At 50.9% G+C, this 22,300-nt stretch overlaps 1 protein-coding gene across 1 annotated transcript; it reads right to left on the reverse strand.

Moving 5' to 3' along the window:
* Positions 1-16,635: 16,635 nt before the first annotated feature.
* On the reverse strand, positions 16,636-19,867 carry ZIC3 (Zic family member 3). The gene is made up of 3 exons (XM_033072770.1): positions 18,822-19,867; positions 18,017-18,180; positions 16,636-17,520 (listed from the first exon to the last, which is right to left on the reverse strand). The coding sequence occupies exons 1-3, from the start codon at positions 19,861-19,863 to the stop codon at positions 17,338-17,340; spliced, it is 1,389 nt and encodes a 462-aa protein (XP_032928661.1). The 5' UTR covers positions 19,864-19,867; the 3' UTR covers positions 16,636-17,337.
* Between the last annotated feature and the right edge of the window lie 2,433 nt (positions 19,868-22,300).

Here is a 22,300-nt window from a genome sequence, read left to right on the forward strand (position 1 = left end):
GTCACCTGGCTCATTGGGAAAATCATCCCCCTCGCGTGTGTCATAAACTCAGCCCGAGCTTGGGAAGGTGAGAAGTGGATCAGGTGAAGTGTCAGCCCTGGGGAATGTCCCTCACCACAGCTGATACCGACCTCTGCCCATCCCTGGTGCCAGAAAGCAGAAGGCAAAGCCAGATCCCCCTGCTGTAACAGCATCGAGAGGTATTTGTGCCAGCTGAATCCAGCCTCGCTGGTGTTACAGACTAAATGAATTTAATCCATAACTTTGTTTCCCACAAAGTTCTACTGAGACCCTCAACATATGGATATATCTTAAGGAAGTGATTTTCTGAGAACAATAGGGAACTTGAAGAGGCTGACAATGCCTCTTTAGTGGTTTGGCTAGCACAAGAAGGTTATCAAGTCGTCCCAGGAACCAAAAAAAAGAAAAAAAAATTAAAGAAAAAAAAAGAAAAGAAACACTGAACTAGATACACAGTTTTTGAATTGCCAGAAAACAACTGATTTAGTATCTAATCAGATCACTGTGGTTTTACTCATTCATCCTCAATTCTCAAGAAAAGCAGTTCATTAATCTAAAGAACCAGGCATAAAATTTATATATCGACTACTCTGTTTTATTGCCAAGCCTACTGTATTATACTTCAGTTTTATGTGCATGATAATAAAAAGCATGTGTGAATTCTCATCTTCTAAAATAGTTGTGCATCCGTGTGGTTTGAGTTAATGCTTTTGAAAACAGTCTCCACATGATGCTATCTGCAAATAGAATCTGACTATGATAAAACTTTAACTCTTAAGATGTGGTCTAATAACATATTGTGATAAAAAGAAATCCATTTTCAGAAAATGGACTTTGCCCACGTGCACAAAAAATATTTTAAAAATACAGAACTTCTAAGGAGGGAAAGATCAATTCACTGCAGTACAAACTTCTCCAAGGAGAAAACATAATCCAGATACTACAGCATGGGGGAAAAAATGGCAATCCCAGCCAGGCTGAAAGGCTAGAGTGAGTAGCACATCAATAATTAATCCTCGTATCTTACCCAAGAAGCAAAAAAAAAAAAAAGTATATTTCAGCCCAGGTACAGGTTAATATTAATATCCAGTTGCTTGTGAGTACTATATAAAGGGAAACTGGAAACATGCTGTTGGCAAATGGCAGACTTAATCTCTGTGTTCTTCATATATAATGAAGGCAGCAGTTGCAGGATTATGAAACAAACATTTGTTCCCGTTTTACTGAATCTGTTTATCAGCAGTAAATATCAGCAGCGGAGATAAGAATAATATCCACTTTGTATTTTTCAGGACACCATCAGAGAACAAGACCTCCTGCAAATAATGAAAAGAAGATGAGGGTAAATGAAGCTCTAAGTATTTGTGCAACATAACATTCACATTACTTACGTGCTGAGAAAGAGTACTTATGTCAAATGCTGGGTGGAATTTAACCATTTGTAGTTCCATATTTTTATACCAGCTCTGTGCACTTGGAAGGTGTGTTAATGCAAGAAGTGACAGGTTTGTGATGCCCCACCTCTGTCACATAAACAGCAGTGACACACCATCTCCATTTGCTTCACACTGGCGGGTGCTGCCATCTCCAGCCTTCACCAAGGGTCAAGCACAGCTTTCTTAGAAACCCTGAGTTCTATTCTGCTAACAGACTTTAATGCAAATGCTTCTTTTTCTTCTAAGGTAGAATTCTGTTTAACAATCATGTCACAATATGGCTTATTGTTAGAACAAATTACTCAGTCCATTAATTACACAGCTATCTTTCCATCAACTAATAAAAATACTCCCAATTACATACACATAATAAGTAACCTGTTGTTGCAGCACTGTCAAAATGAATGGTGATGTTAACAACAGCAGTGTAACACCCCTGGCCCTCCTGAAATTAAACCAGTCCTGAGTTTCTAGAAAACAGTGCTCTTCCTGGATGACTGATTTTTAGTGACAATTACTAAGTACCTGTCATATTCTGAAGCTGCTCAGCCTGCCCTGCAGGGACAAGAGGCCTGCTTGAGTCAGTATTTGTGTCTGGGAGTCCTGCACCAGCACCAAACCATCACCTGTGAGTGTGGCAGCAGCACCTGAGCACCGAGCCATGGAGCTCCCTGAGCCACTCCTCTGCTCTTCCTATGCAAAACACAAAATCCTGCCCTCACAGAGCCGGAGCTGCTCATTCCCAGGAGAGACCCCACACTTTTGGGTCTGCACTGGAGCCCACCCTGAGGCTGCAGCAGTATTTAGAGGTATTTCACTAATGAACCTCTCAGCAAACCATCCATTGCAGTGACACAGACTGCAGGTCCCAGAGTCAAAGCTTCAGGATGCTTCAAGTGACTCAAAGTGACACTCAGCTGTACAGAACATCTTCAGAACATTTCATTTTCACAAAAGTAATAGCTAGGACCATGCAATCTTTTAGGGAGGACTTTTTTTGTTTCAACTCTTAGACTTCATTATTCCACCCAAACAGCTGCTAAAAGGAACCAAATGTTTCTTACGGAAAGAGGCACAGAAAGTGGATTACAACTGCTGGAAGAATGGGGACCTCATGAAAAATGAGTGTATGGTTCCCCCTGTGACAAGATATGAGAATTCCACAAGCCTGGAAACCCTTCTGTCATGTCTGCTTACTTCTGCTGCGTATTGGGCCCACCAAAACACGTTCCTCTCTGGCACAATTGGGAAATTTCACTCTCAAGTGAATCTAGGGCAGTATCTGGTGACACAGTCAAGCAAGGCCAGCACTCCACCTTCCACAGGGCGTGCAGAGCAGCAGAGAACATACCCATGGCATGTCTGCAGGCAGAGGCACAGACACAGCTCAGGCTCTCTCCTGCCTTCAGACAGAGCCAGAGCTGACCTCACCACCATGCTGGGCCATTAACTCTTCGGGTTTGACCAGCAAGAGCAGGCAGCAGGAAATGGGGCTGCCTGCAGATGCCCTGAGGGATACAGGCAGTGTCTGACAAAGACTGCAGCCCATATCAGATCTTTATTCATGGCACTGCAGCTCCCAAAGTGGCAGTGGAGCAGCAATACCTTGGCCGGATGTTTTCCATCTGGGCTCCCACTACAAAGGCACATGAAGCAAACAAGCAGCAGCATATGATGGCTCTGATGTTTTTTCCCCTTCCAACCTCTCTGGCTGAATACTGCTCTTATAGTTTGTTGTTCACAATTATGATACAAATGATTTGTGGGTGTGTAATTCAACCAATGCACTGCAGCACTCGTGTGAGAGGATTCACTCTCACAGGGCATTACTGGAGACCTGCATCACACCTGAGCAGGACAAATCAGCTCCATCAAATACCTGGTTTTGTCTCGGTTAATAAGTCTATTCAGCAGAACAGGGGCCATCAGGAAGATTTAAGCATATACATAAAACTAAGCATACATCTAAGAGCTTTGCTGAATACATGTCCCTTGCAGCCTTGTGATAATCATGTATCTCTGCAGAAACAAAATGTTAATGAGTATTCGTCAGAATCCTTTTTGCTTCACATTAAAAATACTCTTTGTGCAAGTGTTCCCAGGAGAACAAGGAAGAGAGGATGGAGATTTCACAGCTCTCTGAAGGCTTTTATACAGCATTCATCCTATTTTGTCCAACTCAATAGCAGCTTCTGCTGCAACCACAAGTACACGTCACCGCCGCCACTACCCCCTAAAAAGGCAGATATGGATTCACACTAAAAATGACTGTGATGAAGACAAATTTGGCTGAGTATCGTCATGTAAAAGAGAGAGAAAATAGACTGAGTGGGGGTTGTAAAAGAAAAACAGTGGGTGACCAAGAGCACAGGCAGAGAACAAGAGCAGAAAGCCAAATGCATTTCAATAAGCCCAATGACAATCTCAGATAGAGATCACTTCTGAGCTGGCTGAAAGAGGCCTGGAGTGGGAACACAAAATGACTCCTGATGTTTTGCTGACTGCAGTGTCCAGGAGCCCGTGCATCCTCTGGGTGAAGACATGTAATTGCATCAAAGTAATTTCTGGTTTTCATCCGAAAAAGAAACAATCTGCATGCCCCAAGTTTTGACTAACCACCTGATTTGAAAGCAGCCAGGCTCCAGAGCAGGCAGCCAGAGCAGCTGGTTTCGCTCAGGGAGCAGAAATTACATTATGACTGCAGTTAAAGACACTGAGGCCAAAGAAAGTCTGTGTCTGGACTTCAGGTTCATGCTCACACTTCAACACACATCGAAGGACATATGGTGTCCTTGACTCCAGCAAGTCAAGTTTTACTTGACAGTCAACAGTGTGACACCATCCTGCGGCACTCAGCCACATCCTGGCGCTTTTCAGCTCTTCTCAGACATTTGGGTCCCATAAACAAACAGCAGCTTTTGTTAGCACTGGCTGTGGAGGGTCCCTGGGGACTGCCCTCCACCTCCCTTCCCACGGTGAGCACCCTGCCTTTTCCAGCCCCCCCAGCCAACAAGGCCTTGAGTTTTGGGCTTTGGGCTTGAAATAATGTCCACAGCTTCCCACTAATTCCTCTATGACAGTCACTTGGAGAAATGCAGCACCAGATCAAACACTTCCCCAGATACTCCAAGGGCTTTGCATCATCTCCTGACAAGCATTAAGAACAGGGGAGTTTGAAAGTCAGACTGTGTCCCCAGAAAGTGGCCACCTTGCTGTGGTCACGCTGTGCAGGCAGCATCTCCCCACTTTGCCTTTCATGCAGTCCCAGTGGTGAAGCAGCAAACAGATTCCCATTATTAGCAGCTCTCAAAAGTACAAGAGACAAATTACAGCCTGGTAGTAATTATTAATGAGAAGGATATTTTGCACGATCAGATTTTTGTTTATGTGACTAACGGGTTTTGAATAATCTCTCGGCCAAAGGCACAGACACAGGCAGCAATGCAGCACCAAAAGTGCCTGCTCACCCCAGGCACAGTCAGACCCCGAAGGCCCTGAGCAAAGCCAGCAAGCCCTGCTGCTCAGAGCTGCTTTCCCAAGCTGAGGAGCCCAGGCAGCACTGGGGGATCCAGCAGTGCTTGTGTGCTGCCTTGTCACTCCCAGAGCCGGGGCTCGCACTTCCCGAGCCTGTCTCTGACTGCGGGAGCACCGTGCCCTCCTGAGCCCTCCCCACCCCTCTCTCAATGCCCTAAACTGACTGACGGAATCAGATTTGTGGAGTGAACTCAGTTGCTTTTGATCTCTATTCAAGGTGCCATCAAGGGATCTTAATAGGTAGTATCTTAGCAAACGCTTTAAGGCCTGAAACCGTCATTAAAGAAACTCCTGATTCTCACACTTGTCTGAAAGAATAGAGGAGCAAGCTGGCTTCAAATGCCAGTTGACAGATGGGAAGACATATGGACTATAGGATTGCTGATCTAAAGAGTCAGAGCCATGGCCAGGCTGAGGAAACATACATCTTTATTTTGATGTTGACCTCAAAGGGAAGAGGTCTGAGCCAACAGAAAGGGGAAAGGGCAGAAAATATCACAAGTCTGAGGCCAGGATTGCTTTGAACTTGAAGACAAATAACACTAAACGGTACCAAGTTGACAAAAAGGCTTCTTGACACTCCGTGTCTACAAATTTAGCAGTCTGACCCAAATAGCTGCTTGATGCATTTTCAGTAACGAGCCGAGTAAGGATCAGTAATGCTGATGCAATCTCTTGTGGCACCCAAGAAGTTTGTCATTTCTTCCAGCTCCACATATTCACAGGGCTCTGGCAGGGAGCAGGACGGAGGCACAAGGGGGCACTTGGGGTTAAAGCCCTCATGATCCTTCTGCCAGTCTCTGGAGCCACAAGCAGTGGATCCCTGCAGACCATTCCCATCGAGTCCTGTATTTGTTTCCCTACTGGCTCTCCATGGAAAAAACGTACAACCCCATCCCAAGTCATTAACATTGCACATAGCATTTTCTATAAAACTCCCCCTGGGACACTTAACTGTATTCCTTTTCAGCATTGAAAAAAAATGCTCAGGATAAAGTTTAGACACTTGGAGCCTTCTCCTGAATTTAAATGGCTGCACAAGGAAGCCATGAAACAAATGAAGGGACAGATATCCTATTTTCTTCCCAGAAAAAAATAAAAAAGCAGGGCCTTTTAGTTCACTGTCTTTCTTCATGCCGTCTTTTTATCACAAGTGTGCACTGATGACACTACTTTAATGCAGTCTGTTCCAAGAGATTAAATTGAATGTCTGTGTAGAGTTTCAGGGCTCAGCAGCATAGCATGGCAGCTTCGTTTCACATCTCCGGGACACTGGGCAGGCATAAAAATAATTGCAGACTCAGAAACGATCAAGGAATGTATCCCGGCTGCAACAGATGCTGTATTAAAAGGAAAGACAAAAGCCAAAGTGCATAATGAATTTTAAAAGATTTCTTTATCAAACATGTCATTTGTTTGAAGGACTGAATTGCTGGCATCAGATGTGGCAGATGAGCTTGTTACCAAAGTGAAACATGAGGACTGCTATGCAATGGCAATTGATGAGTCAATTGAAATGACTGATGTTGCTCAAATGCTCATCTTCATTTAATATGTCAGTGGTCAGAAGTTAACCAAAGACCTTCTGGTTTTGTTGCCACAGAAGCAAACCAAGGGCTACAAAACATGGTGTGCTAGCACTGAACCTCAGAGGCCCTAACACACTTAATGGGAGCTGACACTCCAACTACCCTTGTCTGTGAAAAATAATTTCTGACACAGCCCTAACAACTGAACTCAGGCTCGTCAGCATCAGTGCCTTGTCCATCAAACCATTCTCTCAGCTGCATAAAAACCAAGATATTAAAATGGCATTAGATTACCAAGAAACACAGTTGTTTGTCCAAGGCTGACACCAATTCTTTTGGTTTATTTCAGCACTCTCTTTATGGGGATGTTTTTGAAGGAAACGGTTTGCTAAGTACTCGAGTGCTTTGCTGGTTGATAAAAATACAACTAATGCTTGTAAAACAGAGAAAACCGCCTTCAAATTCTTTCCTCCTCCAAAACAAAAAATCTCAAAAAAACACAGAATAAAGGAAAAAAAAACCAAAAAAAAAACCAAACAACAACCCAAAACAAAACACCCCCCTCCTCGCAGAAACCCCCACAAAACATTCAAACAACACAAACCCCCAAATATATTTCCTCCATCCTTCCTAGCCATTTCCTGATTATCTGGGCTAATTTCTTGGTCTTGATACAACAAGCCTTGGAATAATCTTGGAAAATCTTTACGAGTTGAATTCTTCTACTTTAGAAATCCAGAAATAAAAAGCAGAAATTGTGACTACATACAAACCAGTTTTCAACACAAGCACCCATCTGGATTTTCACTAGAGGAAAGAGCAAACTGACAGAGAGTGTAAAATCTCTTTCTGGGTCTTTGGGACATGTTTTGAAGATTTAAGTGCAGACAGGCAAGTCTCCTCTGCGCTTGGTAAACAACCCCTGGCTGAAGTTGCTGAGCACACGCAGGCAGATTTAACCAGTTGGGAAGAGCTTTCAGCTCTCTCCAGGGGCTGCACTGCTTTCCTGCCCCAGCATTGCCAGCTCCCTTGCTGGCAGGGTCAGAGGGAACGGGGTCAGCAGGGGCTGGGCTGGCACCGCAGGGCTGACCCGACAGCACAGGCTGCTCAGTGTCTGCAGAGACAGAGAGCAGCCCCTGTGCCTCTGCCCAGGACCAGCAGGCAGCCTCACCCCAGCTGCAGCACCGTGCCTGCTAAACGCTCTGGGATTTGTTAAAAATGAGGCTTTTCTAATATGCTAAAGATGACAGACCTCAAGTTGTCATATATTAAAATGGTGCGTAAATTCCTCCCTCTGAGTAACCAATAATGGGACAAAAATCCTTGCCAACTCCAGTCTGTCCCTCCTGCCAAGGATTGTTTGAGCTCAGCTCATCCCGAGTGCCCCCATTGGGATCCAGATATAGATTAACACAGTTCTGAAATGCACGGGGGCCACAATCATGCAAGGCTCGATCCAACCCCGACTGGAGTCCATGGAAAGGTCTGCATTGACGCAAGAGGATGGAGCAGAGCACCAGGGCTCCTGCCAGCCCAGCCCAGCCCAGCCCAGCCCAGCTCCTCCGCCACAGCAGCAGCCGCTCCTGGCCTGCACAACGGCGGCCAGGGCGAGCCAGGGGCGAGCAGGAGGGCAGCAAGAGCTCCCTGAGGGCCCCTGTGCCCCCAGCCTGTGGGCACCAAGCTGGGCAGGACAGCAGCCCCCGGCAGCTCAGGGGGCTGGCCGAGAGGCTCAGCCCCATCCCACCCCAGAGCGCGCATGGGAACGGGCACCCCAACGGGCTGTGGGGTTTGGGGTCTGGGATTTGGGGTGTGGGGTGTCCCTCACCCCGAGCACCAGCTGCACACACACAGGCTCTGTGGGAGCAGAGTGGGGTGTCCCTCACGCTGGCAGCCAGCAGCACGGAGCTGCAGTGTCCCTCACCCCGAGTGCCACACGCTGCTTCCCACGGGGCAAAGCCCCTGCACGTCTCCAGACTCTCACACTTTTGTGGGGGCTCTGCCTGAACAGCCTGCAAATGCAAAAGGCTCAGCTGGATGTATTCACACACAGGACAAGGAGTGCTCCTCACTGCTGCACCAGCCTGGCCGCTTTTCACTCCACTGTTCTCCTTGGCCAACCCACATCTCTTTTGTTCCTCCTTTCCTCATTCCCACGTTTTTGTGCTGCCCTCCCACGCATCCCCTGCGCTACCCAACAGCCTGCCCTTCTACACTCTTCTCCAAGTTTACTTCTCAGCCATCATTTCTTTGGGATTTGCTGCAGTCAGAGGAGCAGGAATTGAAATGGGGAAATAGCAGCCTTGGGGCCCTGTCCCCTTCACAGCCTCTGGTACTGGTATAGAGCTCACAGAAGACAGTACCAAGCCAAGGGGGGCAGCATTCATGCATGCAGTAGCCCCCAGCTTGGGGCCTTCTACTCTATAACAGCAATAAAAAACTGCCCATTCAAGTCCTTTGTCTTAAAGATTTCCATCCTGGCTACAGCAAGTGCAGATTTATTGGTGGGAGCAACGGCAGGAGGAATAGCAAACAGCGTGCGCGTGCGTGCGGATGTGCCAGCGCACCAGGGCCGTGCCTCCACCAGAAACCCCACAGCCAACCTGAGCATGGGACTAACGGCAAACGGGTTCTCTAGAACATTAAAAAAAAATAAATTCCCATTTGGCACCTGATTTCATGTCATGCACAGCACAGCCAGAGCCTGGTGGGGAGGCGGGGATGGAGAAGCGAAGCCAAGAGCCGGAGCCTGGGCTGAGCCCAAGGAACCAGACACCTGCCTGACCACGAACAGCGATGCACAGCGTGGCCTCTGCCCCTACAGCCCCACTCACACGGGCTGAACTGCACCAGCTGTGCACCCATCCTGCCTGCGCCCCTCTGAGAGCCGCAGCCTCACCCCGACGCGGAGCCCTGCCCCGGGCACAGCCCAGGCTCCCACCCCAAACTCCTGCTCAGCCTCCCACCCCAAACTCCTGCAGCCTCCCACCCCAAACTCCTGCTCAGCCTCCCACCCCAAACTCCTGCTCAGCCTCCCACCCCAAACTCCTGCTCAGCCTCCCACCCCAAACTCCTGCTCAGCCTCCCACCCCAAACTCCTGCAGCCTCCCACCCCAAACTCCTGCTCAGCCTCCCACCCCAAACTCCTGCTCAGCCTCCCACCCCAAACTCCTGCTCAGCCTCCCACCCCTCCCCGCACACACAGGACTCCCCCACGCCTGCTGACAAAATAATACATTGCTAATGATAACATCAGCAGCCACATCTTTTGTTGACTTCTGTAGGAATTTTGCCGCAGAAAGGATGGCAGGACACGACTCCAAGCTCGCTGAGTGACATCTTATATTTTCTAAACCATCCTCAGATTTTTCATAACATCCAGCAAGCGAGTTGCTGACAGATCAGGATGGTTGCCTGTTTGTTGGGCAAGAATACTCTGCGATTCAGTAGAATACCAAATTTGGTAGAATGTCTTCCACTTTGGTAGAAGATATTACAAACAACTGTGCATTTTAACATGTTTTCACATTACACATCATTCATTCTGGGGAGGGGGTGGTGATCACTCTGTGCAGACAGCCAGCAACGCTTCCAAGAATGAAAATGTTCATCGAAAGATAATGAAAAACAGATATTTAGTAACATTTTCATTTTGCATGTTTAAATATTTATAACTATGTTCATAAAACCACATGTTTGCTCTCCTAATGCTCCAGTGATTTTGTTTATGAAATGCAGTATTTCTCCAATGCCCCTTCCTTGCGTCAGCCTCTCCGAGGAGCGTGATTTACCCCCTTGCTACACTGACAACCAGCTTCTTTATGGAAGACTGGCCGAGATGAAGAACAGAAAACTAACAAAAAGAAGAAAACGTATTTTCAGGGCATTAATGTTTCACTAATACATATGTGATGTGCTACTTTGTAGGGGGCATTTATGCCAGTTTAATTTTTTCGGTGCAATTTATTGTCAATCTGGAAGGGAACTATTTCTTATTCTACAGCAAAATTACAAAATCTAGAAATATAAGTGTGATAAAACTAAGGTGCTGATATAAACTATTGTTCTATAATTTTTTTCCCCTAGCTTGGATGAAAATTAAATAACAACAAAAAACTTTAGTTTGATACTACAGTTGCTCAAGTTTGTGTTACAAATTTCTGGAGGTTTGAGTTACAAATTTTTATAAAGCTGATCGAGTAGTCTGAAATTGGGACTATTAGAAGAGCCCTCTGTAGTCTTCTTCTCTGTGCTCTGACTGCAGACAGGGTGATTTAGCTGACAAGGCCGTTCTGGTTTCATGTTAAACTCACAGCGAGACCACGGCTGTGAGTCCAGGCTGCCAGAGCTCAGCCCACAGCAGGACCCTGGGCAGGACCCAGGAAATTCTTTATCAAATCATCATTCTTAAAATGCCCCACGTAATCTCATCATTTAAAAAAGGAGCTAAATGTTTAAAATTTAAAAAAAATTTTCTTCTTCTTTTTTCAAAAAATATTTCCAACCAGAGATTTTTTTAAAGGGTTGGGGAACTCCTCTGAAATCAAGTCCTCAGCAGCATAAAGTGAGCACCAACAGAAAGGGTTTTTTTTTTTAACCTCAGCCCAGCATCCTCCCAAAGGTGCAGGGAGTGTCTTCAAGGCATATTTTCAACTCCTTTGGTCCTTTGCCTGCCTTCTTCTGCACCAGCAAAGAACAAAAAGGAAACAGAAAAAAAGTAGCAGATTGCAATGACACATTGGTTCTCATTTTAAAAACAAAACCAGTGCTGCAAAGCCATTGAAGTAAAACACTCCACTTGCTGTATCATTTTAAAATATTCCTGTGGGTCAAGATTAAAAATCAAATATATATTTTACCGCTGCAGTTTTGCCAATTTTTACAATGTTTTCAATAGCCTCATTTTTAAAAATACACTTCAAGCTCTAGAATAATGGAATTACACAGAAACTCAAGCTCACTTTTAAACACTTAAAACATCCTTTTAAAGCAAGTTGGGTGCCCCTTTGGTCTTGAAGTTGTCACCAGAAAAAGAAAAAAACAAAAGGTAGCAAAATAAAATCTGGGCAGTGAGGCTCTGAAAAATAGGAAGAAAAGGGAAAAAAATGTCCATTTTTTTTTCTTTTATAATCTTTTAAAATTGAGCAAGTCCATTTCGAGTGTGCCTGGAACACGATTTTAAAATATTTATGATTCACAGTTTCAGAAAGTTCTTGCAGCATCTTCTTTGCAGTAAAAATAAAAATACTGCAGGGAAATGAGTATTCTGGGGAACATCTGCCTTCCTCACCAGGAGTCCTTGCACAGGGAGCAACCAGAGAGCAGTCCTTGCAAACTCTCCACTCTGCATGACTCCGGGAAACTTTAGTCACATCACCTGCTGCATGAAGCTTTTTCTCTTAATCAAAGATAATATTTGAGTCCAAATTAAGATTTTTCCTATAGTTAAGACTATGTTTCACCAATCTCAACAGAAGTTTTACTTTTTTTTTTTGAGTTTACCAATAATCCCTGAAAAACTCAAGTCCATGGATTTAATAAATGCAAACAAAAAAGAAGTTTATTTTTAGCAAGAACACACTGAAGTAGTGGAAATCCTAAATCCTACAGCATTCTACCAACACAGGTAAAAAAAGAAACAAAAAAAATCAAAATAAGTACAAAAGTGAACAAAAATATCATCTTCTTTCTCAGAACAAGAACTATGCTACGTAAACTACAGAAAGTGGCAAAAATACTTTAAAAAATAACAAACAGCAGATTTTGTACTGAAATGATGTCTGACTGAAGCAGGGATGAATCTCAAGAAGGTACAGATTCGTGACTAATTTTCTGTCAGGCTCAGCCCAGTGCCCTGCCTCTCGAGCCTCTGCGGGTGGAACTGGATTTCCTGAAATGCTCCTTCTTTGTGGCACACTAATGCAGCAAGCCCACGGCCAGCAGAAACCCAAATCTGATGTTTTCCAGCCTGCTGTGACCCTGGCAGCCAGAGGCAGGAGAATAGATGGGAATAAAGCACAAGCACCCCGCACCTGGCCGGGCTCACCGTGCAGAGCACAAACTGCACCTCCCTCCCCAGAGCTGCTGTGCCCAGCTGGGGCAGGGGGCTGTGCCCATGGCTGTGCCCATGGCTCTGCCCATGGCTGTGCCCAGAACCTGCCAGGAGCCATTTTGTAGCTGCAGAACCCCCACTGGCCTAGCCTGGTTACACCATGCTCTGGAAAACAATAAAAGCAAGGGAGCAGCCCTGCTCTGCACAGACCCTTCACAGTCCCCGTGAGCGCTCCCCCAGCCAGCACACCTCCAGTGACCGTCCCCTCTCCCTGTCCCAGGTCAGGATTCCTTGCCCAGCACAGGAATGAGTCCCCAAGGTGCAGGCTGGGGCTCCCTCAAAAGAAACTCCACGTATCACCCATTTCAAAGTCGAGCCTTGACAATTTCAAAGCTGCCACTGTTGAACAAGTTGCCAAAACAAAATCATTCAGCTAAACTCTTTTTTTTTTCCCCCCCCAGCTCTTTTTATTAAAGTTTCTATTCACACAAACATTTGAAACGTTACCAAAGTATCAGCTAAAAGAAAACCTAAGCAGCACACAACCACCTTCTTTACTGAGAATAAAATTAGCATCTTAATATTAAAATGTATCTGCGCCTGTTTTGACAACTGCTTCCCCCAGATTCTGCAGGGGGGTTTTCCATGACTAGAACAGAACAGATGTCTGTAAGCCATCCTAAACCATCTCCTATCAGGTCTGCAAGGCAGGTCCTTGCTTTGCCATTCTCACTCACCACTGTAAGCTCTTACAAAAGCATTTCTACTGCCTGCAGTTATATTCAGGTGAGCACGCACTAGCAAGACAGATTATATTTTTATCCCATACAAACAGCATAGAAAGGTTAACTAAATGTCTTAGTTCAGCGGATGTACAGATTAGTCACTACAATACACACTATTTCCTTCTGCATGCTCCATTATAAAATTAGATTTCTCAAAGAATACGGGCTTACTCTGAAGTTTCACCTCTCCAAACCAGGAGTGCATCTCTGCAGAAATATTTTCCTTATAGGTGGTCACAGTAACAAGCATAAGTAACAGGGATGCTTTAGCAAACAGTCGTCAAAGTTACACTCAGTTAGAAAAGCTGGTGTTAGTATGTGATACTTTTAATCTGAGAACATTGTATTAAAAAATAAAATACAATCACAAAATACTACACCCTATCCACTGCTTTGGAGCTTTACAGCAAACAGATTTTTTACAGAAACTTAACTCCTGGTGCCATAAGGCCGAGACGCTTGAACACAATCTGATCAAAATGCCTTCAGGACTCTGCCTTCACACACTGTGCAACCACTACATGCTAATGGCAGGCACAATGCTTGAAAACTAATTTTTTTTTCAGAGGATTACACCAGACACAGAGACAGATATGCAAAAACAATGACACCAAAGGAATCAAAATATTCATGGCTCATAAAGCACGGTAGAGATGCAACGGCTCCAGTTCATCGCCTGCCTCTGCTCAGATGCGTTATAGCACAATGAACCGACATCACTCCTTTAAGAAAACCATCCCGAGTTGTGTTTATCTGGGGACAAATCCACCTAATCCCGCTCATACAGGCAAGCATGAGCAGCTTCAGGGGAGAGGCCAGCAGAGTGCATCCCCTGTTTGTGAACAGTCTTGTGGGGTGTGACACAAGTCCCACTGCTCATGACAGACCAGCAGCTGAGCTAACAGGGCACCTGCCCTGGCAGTGCTGTCCTGCCCCAGTCAGCTCTGTAAGGTTTGTGTCTGAGCTGTGAGCACAGGTCCCCACTGCCAGGCCCTGGCTCTGAAAATCACAAGCTGTCTCTCCCCAACTCACAGAACCAGCCTAAGACACCCAGGAGAGAGGATCTGTCCCATTCCAGAACTCTCAGTATCTCCTTGCAGCTGGCAAGGAACAGGGTGAGGAACAGGGACTTTTTACATCTTTTTACAGAAAAACCCTTCCTATTTGTCCGTGAACGCCGAGCACTAGGTTTCAGGGTGAGACAGCCCTTCCCTGGCCTTCAGCCCCAAGAATCAGAGGCAGCAGCTGGTGGGCAGGGGGGCTGGCAGCAGCACCCACCACACACGGTACCATGCTGGGGTCACAGCCCTGCTGCCCCCTCACCTGAACCCTGTGCTTCCCAAGCACTGCAGAGCCAAGCAGGTCCCTGCCCTTCCACGCCCATCCCACATCCACTGCTTCATGCCATACCACGCACACACACAGAGCTGCACCTGCCCGATCCATGCCCCTTTGTAGGGGGCTGCAGAACAGCCCTGGGGGACCCGGCACCGCAGTGGGTGCAGCCAACAGCCTGCTCCACTCTTCCCTGCAGCGGCTGCAAGTCCTGCCCGGATGGGGTGGCCCGGGTGGGGATCCAGCTGTGATCCCAGGGAAGCCAAATGAGCCAGGATGCTGTTTTTTAAGTCCTGGCTATAAAAACGGCAGGGGCAGTGCTGCCAGCTGAAGGAAGCACCTGCGGGGGCAGGCAGGAGGGCAACTTCGCCAGCATGGCCCAAAGCCCCTGGGACCAACCAGAGCCACTGTGGGGCCAGAAAGCGCCCCTGCACTGCTCGTCCAGTGGGGCCGCTCCTCCAGGCTCGGAGATGCTGCATCCTCCCGGGCACGGCTGCCCCAGCCCGGCACAGCGCAGGACCCGACCCGAGGCGCTCCCGCGGAGCCCCGCGCCTCCCCGGCTCCGAGCAAAGCAGTAACGAAACCGAGCCTACCGGCAGCTTTTCCAAGCCTGGCGCGGTCCGGAGCAAGGCAGACACGACCCAGGTGTGTGTCCGAGGAAAAGCCGGCGGCTCCGCTGCTCCTGGCCCGCCGCGCTGCGGGGCGGCCCCGCTCGCCCCGGACGGAGCCGGCAGCGCTCCGCGGCCAGCCCGGCTGGGCTCTGCGCACAGCGACACAAACACCTCACGGCAAGAGAGAAGCAGAGATCCATGACTAGCCGGGACACCTCCAAGGGAACTATTCTAAGGGGCCAGTGGGGAGCTCGGGGGATTATTTTGTTTTAGCTGTGCAGCCGCAGAGGCTGCAATCCACCTTTCTCCTGCCCTTTTCTGCCCGAGAAACCCTTCTTCCTTTCTTTTTTTTTTCTTTTCTTTTTTTTTTTCAACCCTTGGAGGAAGTAGAGGGTAAATTTGTTCAAATGTAATTTTCGAAGCATGCAAGGCTGCGCGGGTTGCTCGCCCGAGCGGCCGCTGCGGCAGCAGGAGGGGATGGGGCACCCGCGTCCCCCCGCCGAGCCCCAGCCAAGTTCACGGCGGGCCGCTCCGGGCTCTCCCCGCCCCGCGGGGTGCGGCGGGGCCCGGTGCCCCCGGGGCTGCCCTGAGCCCTGCTGCCGGAGGAGGCTGCGGGGCCGTGCGGGGCCGTGCGGGGCCGTGCGGGGCCGCTCCCGCCGCACAAGCGCTGCCGTGTGCCGGGGGAGCGGCTTCCACCGTCGCTCGGGATGCTTGCCGCTCCTGTGTGACGCCGAGAAGTTTCTCGGGGGAGATGTTTCATCTCGGTGCCTTTTCTCTCTTGAGGACGGGAAGGCTTTTCCTCATCCTAGTCAGAAATAAAAACAAAACAAAACAAAACAAACCAGACGATAACGGAGACAGTCCTGCCCGCCGCCGGGTCGCCCCGGGAAGCAGCCCGGGGTCCGGCCCGGTTGCCCGGTACTCACCGTCGGGGCCGCCCCGGGCGCTGCTCCACCTCGCCGGCCCGACCCCGGCCCGCTCGGGGAGCTGCGGGGGAGGGCGGGGACAAAGGGACAGGACAGAGAGCGGCGGCGAGGAGGAGGCTTCCCCGGCATCGCCGGCTCCAAAACAACCGCCGGGACCCGCCGGCAGCGCCAACCGGGCCCGCGGCGGGACCCGCGGCTGCCCCGTGCCCCGAGGAGGTCAATAACGGCTCTTTCCAAAACAATAAACTTTTAATGCTAAAGCAGTTATAACCAAAAGCTGTACAGAGTTGAATTTTTTTTTTGTTTTGCTTGTTTGTATTTTTTTGTTAGAAAACAATTTTTTCTCCCCCATAAATATTGTTCAGTTCCCGGCACTTTGTATCAATAATTAAATTACGAACGATAAATATGGCATCATGGGTATGTATTTACAAAAAAGTTATTACAAAAAGGCAACCGTTATACTAAACGTCACAATCTGGGCAGAATAAACACCACATCCTCATCCTGAAAAATACTGACCGACCCCATCAGACGAGAATACATTCACAAGTGTAATGCTTGGGGAGAGAAGGAGAAAGAGAAGAGCAGAGAAAGAAGCAGCAGGAGAGCTAGAAAGGAAAGTTCAAGACATAACAGGACTTTGGCACGGTTTAAGACTGTAAGTTTAAACAATCACCACTAAGGCGAAGGAGAATTTTCATCCTCATGTCAACATCCCACCGAAAGAGAGAAAAACAAAACAAATTAAGAATAATAAAATAAGTGGGGAATTGAAGAAAGAGAGACTCAGGCAAGGAGAGGGGGAAAAATCAAAGAAACGACCGTGACTGAAAAAAAAAAAGACAGCAAAAAAAAGAAATCTAATCCTGAGAAAAGGACATGGCTAGTCCAGCGTCTGGGCTTGCAAAAGAAAAAAAAAAAAGTAATTATTATAATATAATAATAGAAGACCCCCCTCTGGATCCTGGCAGTTAAGTAGGTGTAGCCCTATGCGGTCGTCGGTGTGGAAACTCCGTGAGAGCGAGCTGCAGTTGGCTTGGTTTGTCCTTTTTTTTTTTCCTCGTTCCCAATGCATTTGGTCCAATCTGTGGCTGGGCTGCAGCTGCCTTCACACATACCACTCATTAAAATTGGGGGGCAGTCCAGGGTTGTGGCCGGGGTTACTCTGGAGGGCGGCCGGCGGCGTTTTAGTGGAGTCCTTAGTGCCAGCGGAGCCCACCGCAGGGGGGGTGGAGGACTCGTACCCCGAACTGGCTGCAGGGGAAGAGTCCGACCCCTGGGATTCGTGCACCTAAAACCAAGAGGCAGAGATGGGAGCGAGGCCTCCGGCACGCTGCTCGCTGGGCCGGGCTGTTCTCCGTGCCGCAGGGTCACCGAGCAGCAGCGGCTCGGCCCGGCCTCGCTCAGGCCGCTCGTGCCCAGCCGGCCACCGAGCACCAGCGACAACGCCTGCTGTGTCCCCGGACACTCGGGGGGCTGCAGCACCCCAGCACGAGGGGCTGCAGCCACAGGCCAAGCTGCACTTGCACAGCCTTCCCACACCGAGCCCTGCTCTGCAAACCGGGCAGCGCTCGCCCCAGCGGGAGCACAAACAGAAACTAAAACAGAAACTACGCCATTTCCCTGGGCTGTGCTCCGGCCACAGCCTGGACACCGGGCAGTGCTCGGGCCGCGCTGGGAGCACGGAGCTCAGCACCGCCCTGCTCTGGGGGAATGAACCCTGAGCACACCAGCGACTGAGCATCACTGCCCAGGGAGAAAAGGGCTGGAGCACTGGGGTGATTTACCTTCATGTGTTTCCTAAGTGAGCTGGGGTGGGTGTAGGATTTGTCGCACACCTTGCAGATGTAGGGCTTGTCCGAGGTGTGGACGTGCATGTGTTTCTTCCTGTCACTGCTGTTGGCGAAGCGCCTGTCGCAGCCCTCAAACTCGCACTTGAAAGGCTTCTCACCTGTGAAATTTAGAGAGGGTGAAGAAGGGCCGTTCCCCTCTCCATCCCGACCTGCCTCTTCCCAGGACAACATCTGCCCTGCTCGCCCCACCTTAGGGATGCACAAGCAGCACAACAAATGAAGGGCAAGATGGACAGCAGGATTTCTTACGTGCCGGATAAATTTGGATCACCCTTTATTACTGTGAACTCACCTCCCGCCAGGCCCACGCTGGGCTCCAGCAGGGAAGGCGGCTGGGCGAGCTTGGGGAAGGAGACCCGAGATAAATTCAGCGGCTCGGACAGCTTTACAAGACCTACTCGAGGATATAAGCCAAAATACGTTTGCTTCCAGCCTTCCCCCTCTCTTCCCTCCACCCATGAAGGAGGGCTGAAGTAAAGTTGGGGCTGCAAATAAAAATACTTTGACAAAACTATCGCCGATTTAATTAGGAGAGACGCCAATCAGGCCTAAAAATAAAAATAAAAAAGGAGCGGAAGTCACCGAGAATGAGGTTTCATTAGCATTTCTATGGTTCACTCCGCTCCGGAGGCCGAGAGCGGAGGTAGCGCCGCGCACCTCGCGGCCCGGCCCGGCCCCGCAGCCCCGGAGCCCCCGAGCCCCGCGTCCCGGTGCGGGAACGCACCGACACGGGCCTTACCTGTGTGCGTCCGCTTGTGGATCTTGAGGTTCTCGGAGCGGGCAAAGATCTTGCCGCAGCCCGGGAAGGGGCAAGGGAAGGGCTTTTCCCCCGTGTGCACCCGAATGTGGTTCACCAGTTTGTATTTCGCCTTGAAGGACTTGCCTTCCCGCGGACACTCGTCCCAGTAGCAGATGTGGTTGTTCTGCTCCGGCCCCCCGACGTGCTCCATGGTGACATGGGTCACCAGCTCGTGCATGGTGCTGAAAGTCCTGTCGCAGCTCTTCTTGGGCCGGCTGAGCTGGCTCTCGTCGAGCCACTTGCAGGACAATTCTTGCTTGATGGGCTGGCGCATGTACCGAAAGAAAGCGCCGGGGCCGTGGTGGTGATGGTGGTGGTGGTGGGCCGCCACGTTCATGCCCATATTCATATTCATGTGGTTGTAGTTGTGGAACTGGGCGCCGGCGTAAGGGTCCGTGCGGGGGCTGGAGACGGCCCGGTAGGGATCCGGCCGCCCGAAGAGGTCCCCGCGCAGCCCCAGGTGCATCTGCCCGTTGTCCACATGCCCGTTGGGGGACGTGTGGCTCGGGCTCTGCTCGTGCAGCCCCGGGAACAGCAGGTAGCCCGGGGTGTCCGGGATGCCGCCGGGGCCGTGCAAGCCGCCGGGGGAGCCGCCGAAAAGCCCGTGCTGCGCTGTGCCGGAGGCGGCGTCCGCGATGCCGGAGCCGCGGTTGCGGAACAGAAAGTCGCGGGTGGAGTTGAAGGCGGCGGCCCCGCCGTAGGAGGGCACCTGGCCGGCGTGGTGGTGGTGGTGGTGGTGGTGGCCCAGGGCGCTGGCGTAGCCCGGCGCCTGCGGCGTGAACGCCGAGCTCTGCCCGGCGGCGAGGTCGTGCGGGGCCGCGTTCAGCTTGAAGGCGGCGGCGTGCGAGGAGTCCCCGAAGGGGCCCAGCCCCATGCCGCCGCCGGCGGCGTCGCGACCCGGCATCTCGTGGTGGCGGGGCGCCGCGAAGCCGCCCACCCCCAGCGCCGGGAACTGCGGCCCTCCGTCCAGCAGCATCGTCATGGGCGCGGGGCCGTCGGTCGGCAGCAGCCTGCCCGCCCCCCCTCCTCCCGCTCGCCCGCCCCCAAAAAAAGTTCAAAACCACCCCAAAACGCACCCCCACCCCGCCCCCCCGCTGCGGGCAGGCGCGGCCCCGGCCGCGGGCGGGCAGCGAGGCGAGCACCCCCCGGCCGACACCAAAAATACAAAAAACAAGAAAAAAAAAATTTAAAAAAAAAAAAAAAAAACCAAAACAACCGGCCCCAAACAGCCGCCCGCCCCCCTCGCCGGGCCGGGCAGGGCGGCGCAGCAGGGCGAGGAGGCGCAGCGCGGCCGCGCTCCCGCTCGGCGCCGTCGGGGCACTGACGGGGCGCCGTCCGCGCCTCGCACATAAACCAACTCCGGGCCAGGCCGCGCCGCGCCAATGGGGAGCCGCGCGCCGCCGGTCACCTGACCCGCCTCCCGCCGCCCCATTGGCCGCGCCGCGCTTGATTGGCACGCGCCCCGCGCCGCCGCCGCCGCTGATTGGACGCGCGCGCCCCGCAGGTAGCGCGGGGGGCCCGGGCGGGCCGGGGGCGGCGGGAGCGCCGCGGAGCGCGCGCGTGGGGCGGCCCGGCTCGGCTCGGCCCGCGTGTCCCGACCCGCGTGTCCCGGCCCGCGTGTCCCCGGCTCCGTGCGTGCTGTGCCTGGCTCCGTGCGCGCTGTCCCCGGCCCGCGTGTCCCCGGCTCCGTGCGCGCTGTCCCCGCCCCGCCGTGTCCCGCCGCGTCCCGCCGTGTCCCGCCGCGTCCCGCCGCCCGTGCCCTGCCAGCGCCGCCCCACGCCGCGCGGGATGCTCGCCCTAGGTGGCGCGGCGGGGAGGCGCAAAGCCGCTGCAAAGCCGCCGCGCTGATTCAAAAATTAAATTTAATTAAAAAAAAAAAAAAAAAAAAGCTAAGGTCGAGGTTCATATCGGTTTAGTTACGTATACATACTTACGTGCATACATATGGATACATAATCATATATACTTTATGTATTTGTTTCATTTTTCTAATAATGTTTATCTTTACTGATGAAACACGAGAGCAGAGCCGCCCGCACCGTGCGTGCAGAGCCCGCTCCTGCCCCTCATCCTCGGCCCGCAGCAGGACCGGGCCTGGGCTCACCCCGACCGAGTCCGGCCCCTTTCCCCCCGCTCCGTCCTGCACCCCGCGCTGACCCGCGGAGCGCCGAGCAGCGCCCGCCACGGCGGCTCCGAGATGCCTTTTTCCCACTCTCGTTTATTCTTTCTTTTCTGTCTTTCTCTCTCTCTCTCTTAATTTCTTTCCTTTCTCTCCTTCTTTCCTCTTTTCCTTTCTTTCTCTCTTGTCCCCCACCCCCCTCCCCTTTGTTGTTTTTTTTTTTTTTTAATTTTATTTTGCAAGGGAAATGTTCTGCCTTGGAATAATTATCAGTTGCAGACAGCGCTATAAATCCACTCATTTTCTGTTCTGGAAAGCATTTGCAAAGAACTATGGGGAGCAAGAGTGGAAATAAAAGGCAGAAAGAAAGATGGCTGTAATTGTAATATCCTGAGGTTTGCTGAGCCCCCAAGTCTGGCTATTGGGCAGGTCTTAGGCTCGCCGCCGGCTCTCTGCAGGAAACGTAAAATCTGATCAAGTTCAGAGACGCATTGAGAGCCCGCTTCAAGCAGCGCTTTATAACCGCGGCCCTTTCACATTCTTCCCCCCAATCAGCCCCAGGAAAAGCTTCGTCTTCTTTATTTTAAGGTTGCAGGGAGCGAGTAAAATAAAAAAATAAAAAAAAAAAAAAAAAGAAAAAAAGAAAAGAGAGAGAGAAAAAAAAAAAAAAGAAAGAAAGAAAGGGGAGGAAAAAAGCCACCGATATAAAATCGCCCCGAGAGATAACACCGGTGCCCGTCAAACACTCAAATTTCCCAGGCCACAGCCGCTAAGAACAGTGCTAAAGTTGGAAGGTGAGTCCGTGGCTGCCGTTGGTGCAGGATCGCAGCAGAGCAGGAGGCGGGAGCGCGGGGACCCGCCCTGGGGGGCACCCACCGGGACACCCACCGGGACACCACCGGGACACCCACCGGGACACCCACCGGGGCCGGGCGGAGCCGCCTTCCGCTCTCCCCGCCGCCCCCGCGGCCGTTCCGCGGGACGCGTGAGAGCCGCCAGGACCGCAGCCCTTCCCGCGGCTCGTCCGGGAGCCGGGCTCGGGGCAGCCGGGCCAGGGCCAGGGACAGCCGGGCCCGAAGCTGCGGCCCCCGGGGGTCGTGGGGCGATGCCGCGCCCCCCGCTCGCTGCCCCGCCGAGGCTCTGCCTGCCTGTGTCCGGAGGGGTCATTCATTACCCGCCGCACGTGCCGGGTTTGCTCGACAACAATCAACACCCCAATAATTTTATTTTTTTTTAAATTTAAAATAGAGAGAAAGAAAGACAGAAAAAAAAAAAAAAAAGGAGGGGGAAGAATTCAAAT

This window comes from Catharus ustulatus, chromosome 14 (assembly GCF_009819885.2).
Source record: "Catharus ustulatus isolate bCatUst1 chromosome 14, bCatUst1.pri.v2, whole genome shotgun sequence".
Classification (NCBI taxonomy): domain Eukaryota; kingdom Metazoa; phylum Chordata; class Aves; order Passeriformes; family Turdidae; genus Catharus; species Catharus ustulatus.

Coding starts and splice junctions, on each gene's coding strand:
- ZIC3 (XM_033072770.1), bottom strand. CDS start 19,863: ATGACGATGCTGCTGGACGGAGGGCCGCAGTTCCCGGCGCTGGGGGTG. Junction 18,181..18,821: donor CCACAAGCGGACGCACACAG/GTAAGGCCCGTG, acceptor TAAATTTCACAG/GTGAGAAGCCTTTCAAGTGC. Junction 17,521..18,016: donor CACTTAGGAAACACATGAAG/GTAAATCACCCC, acceptor TCTTGGTTTTAG/GTGCACGAATCCCAGGGGTC.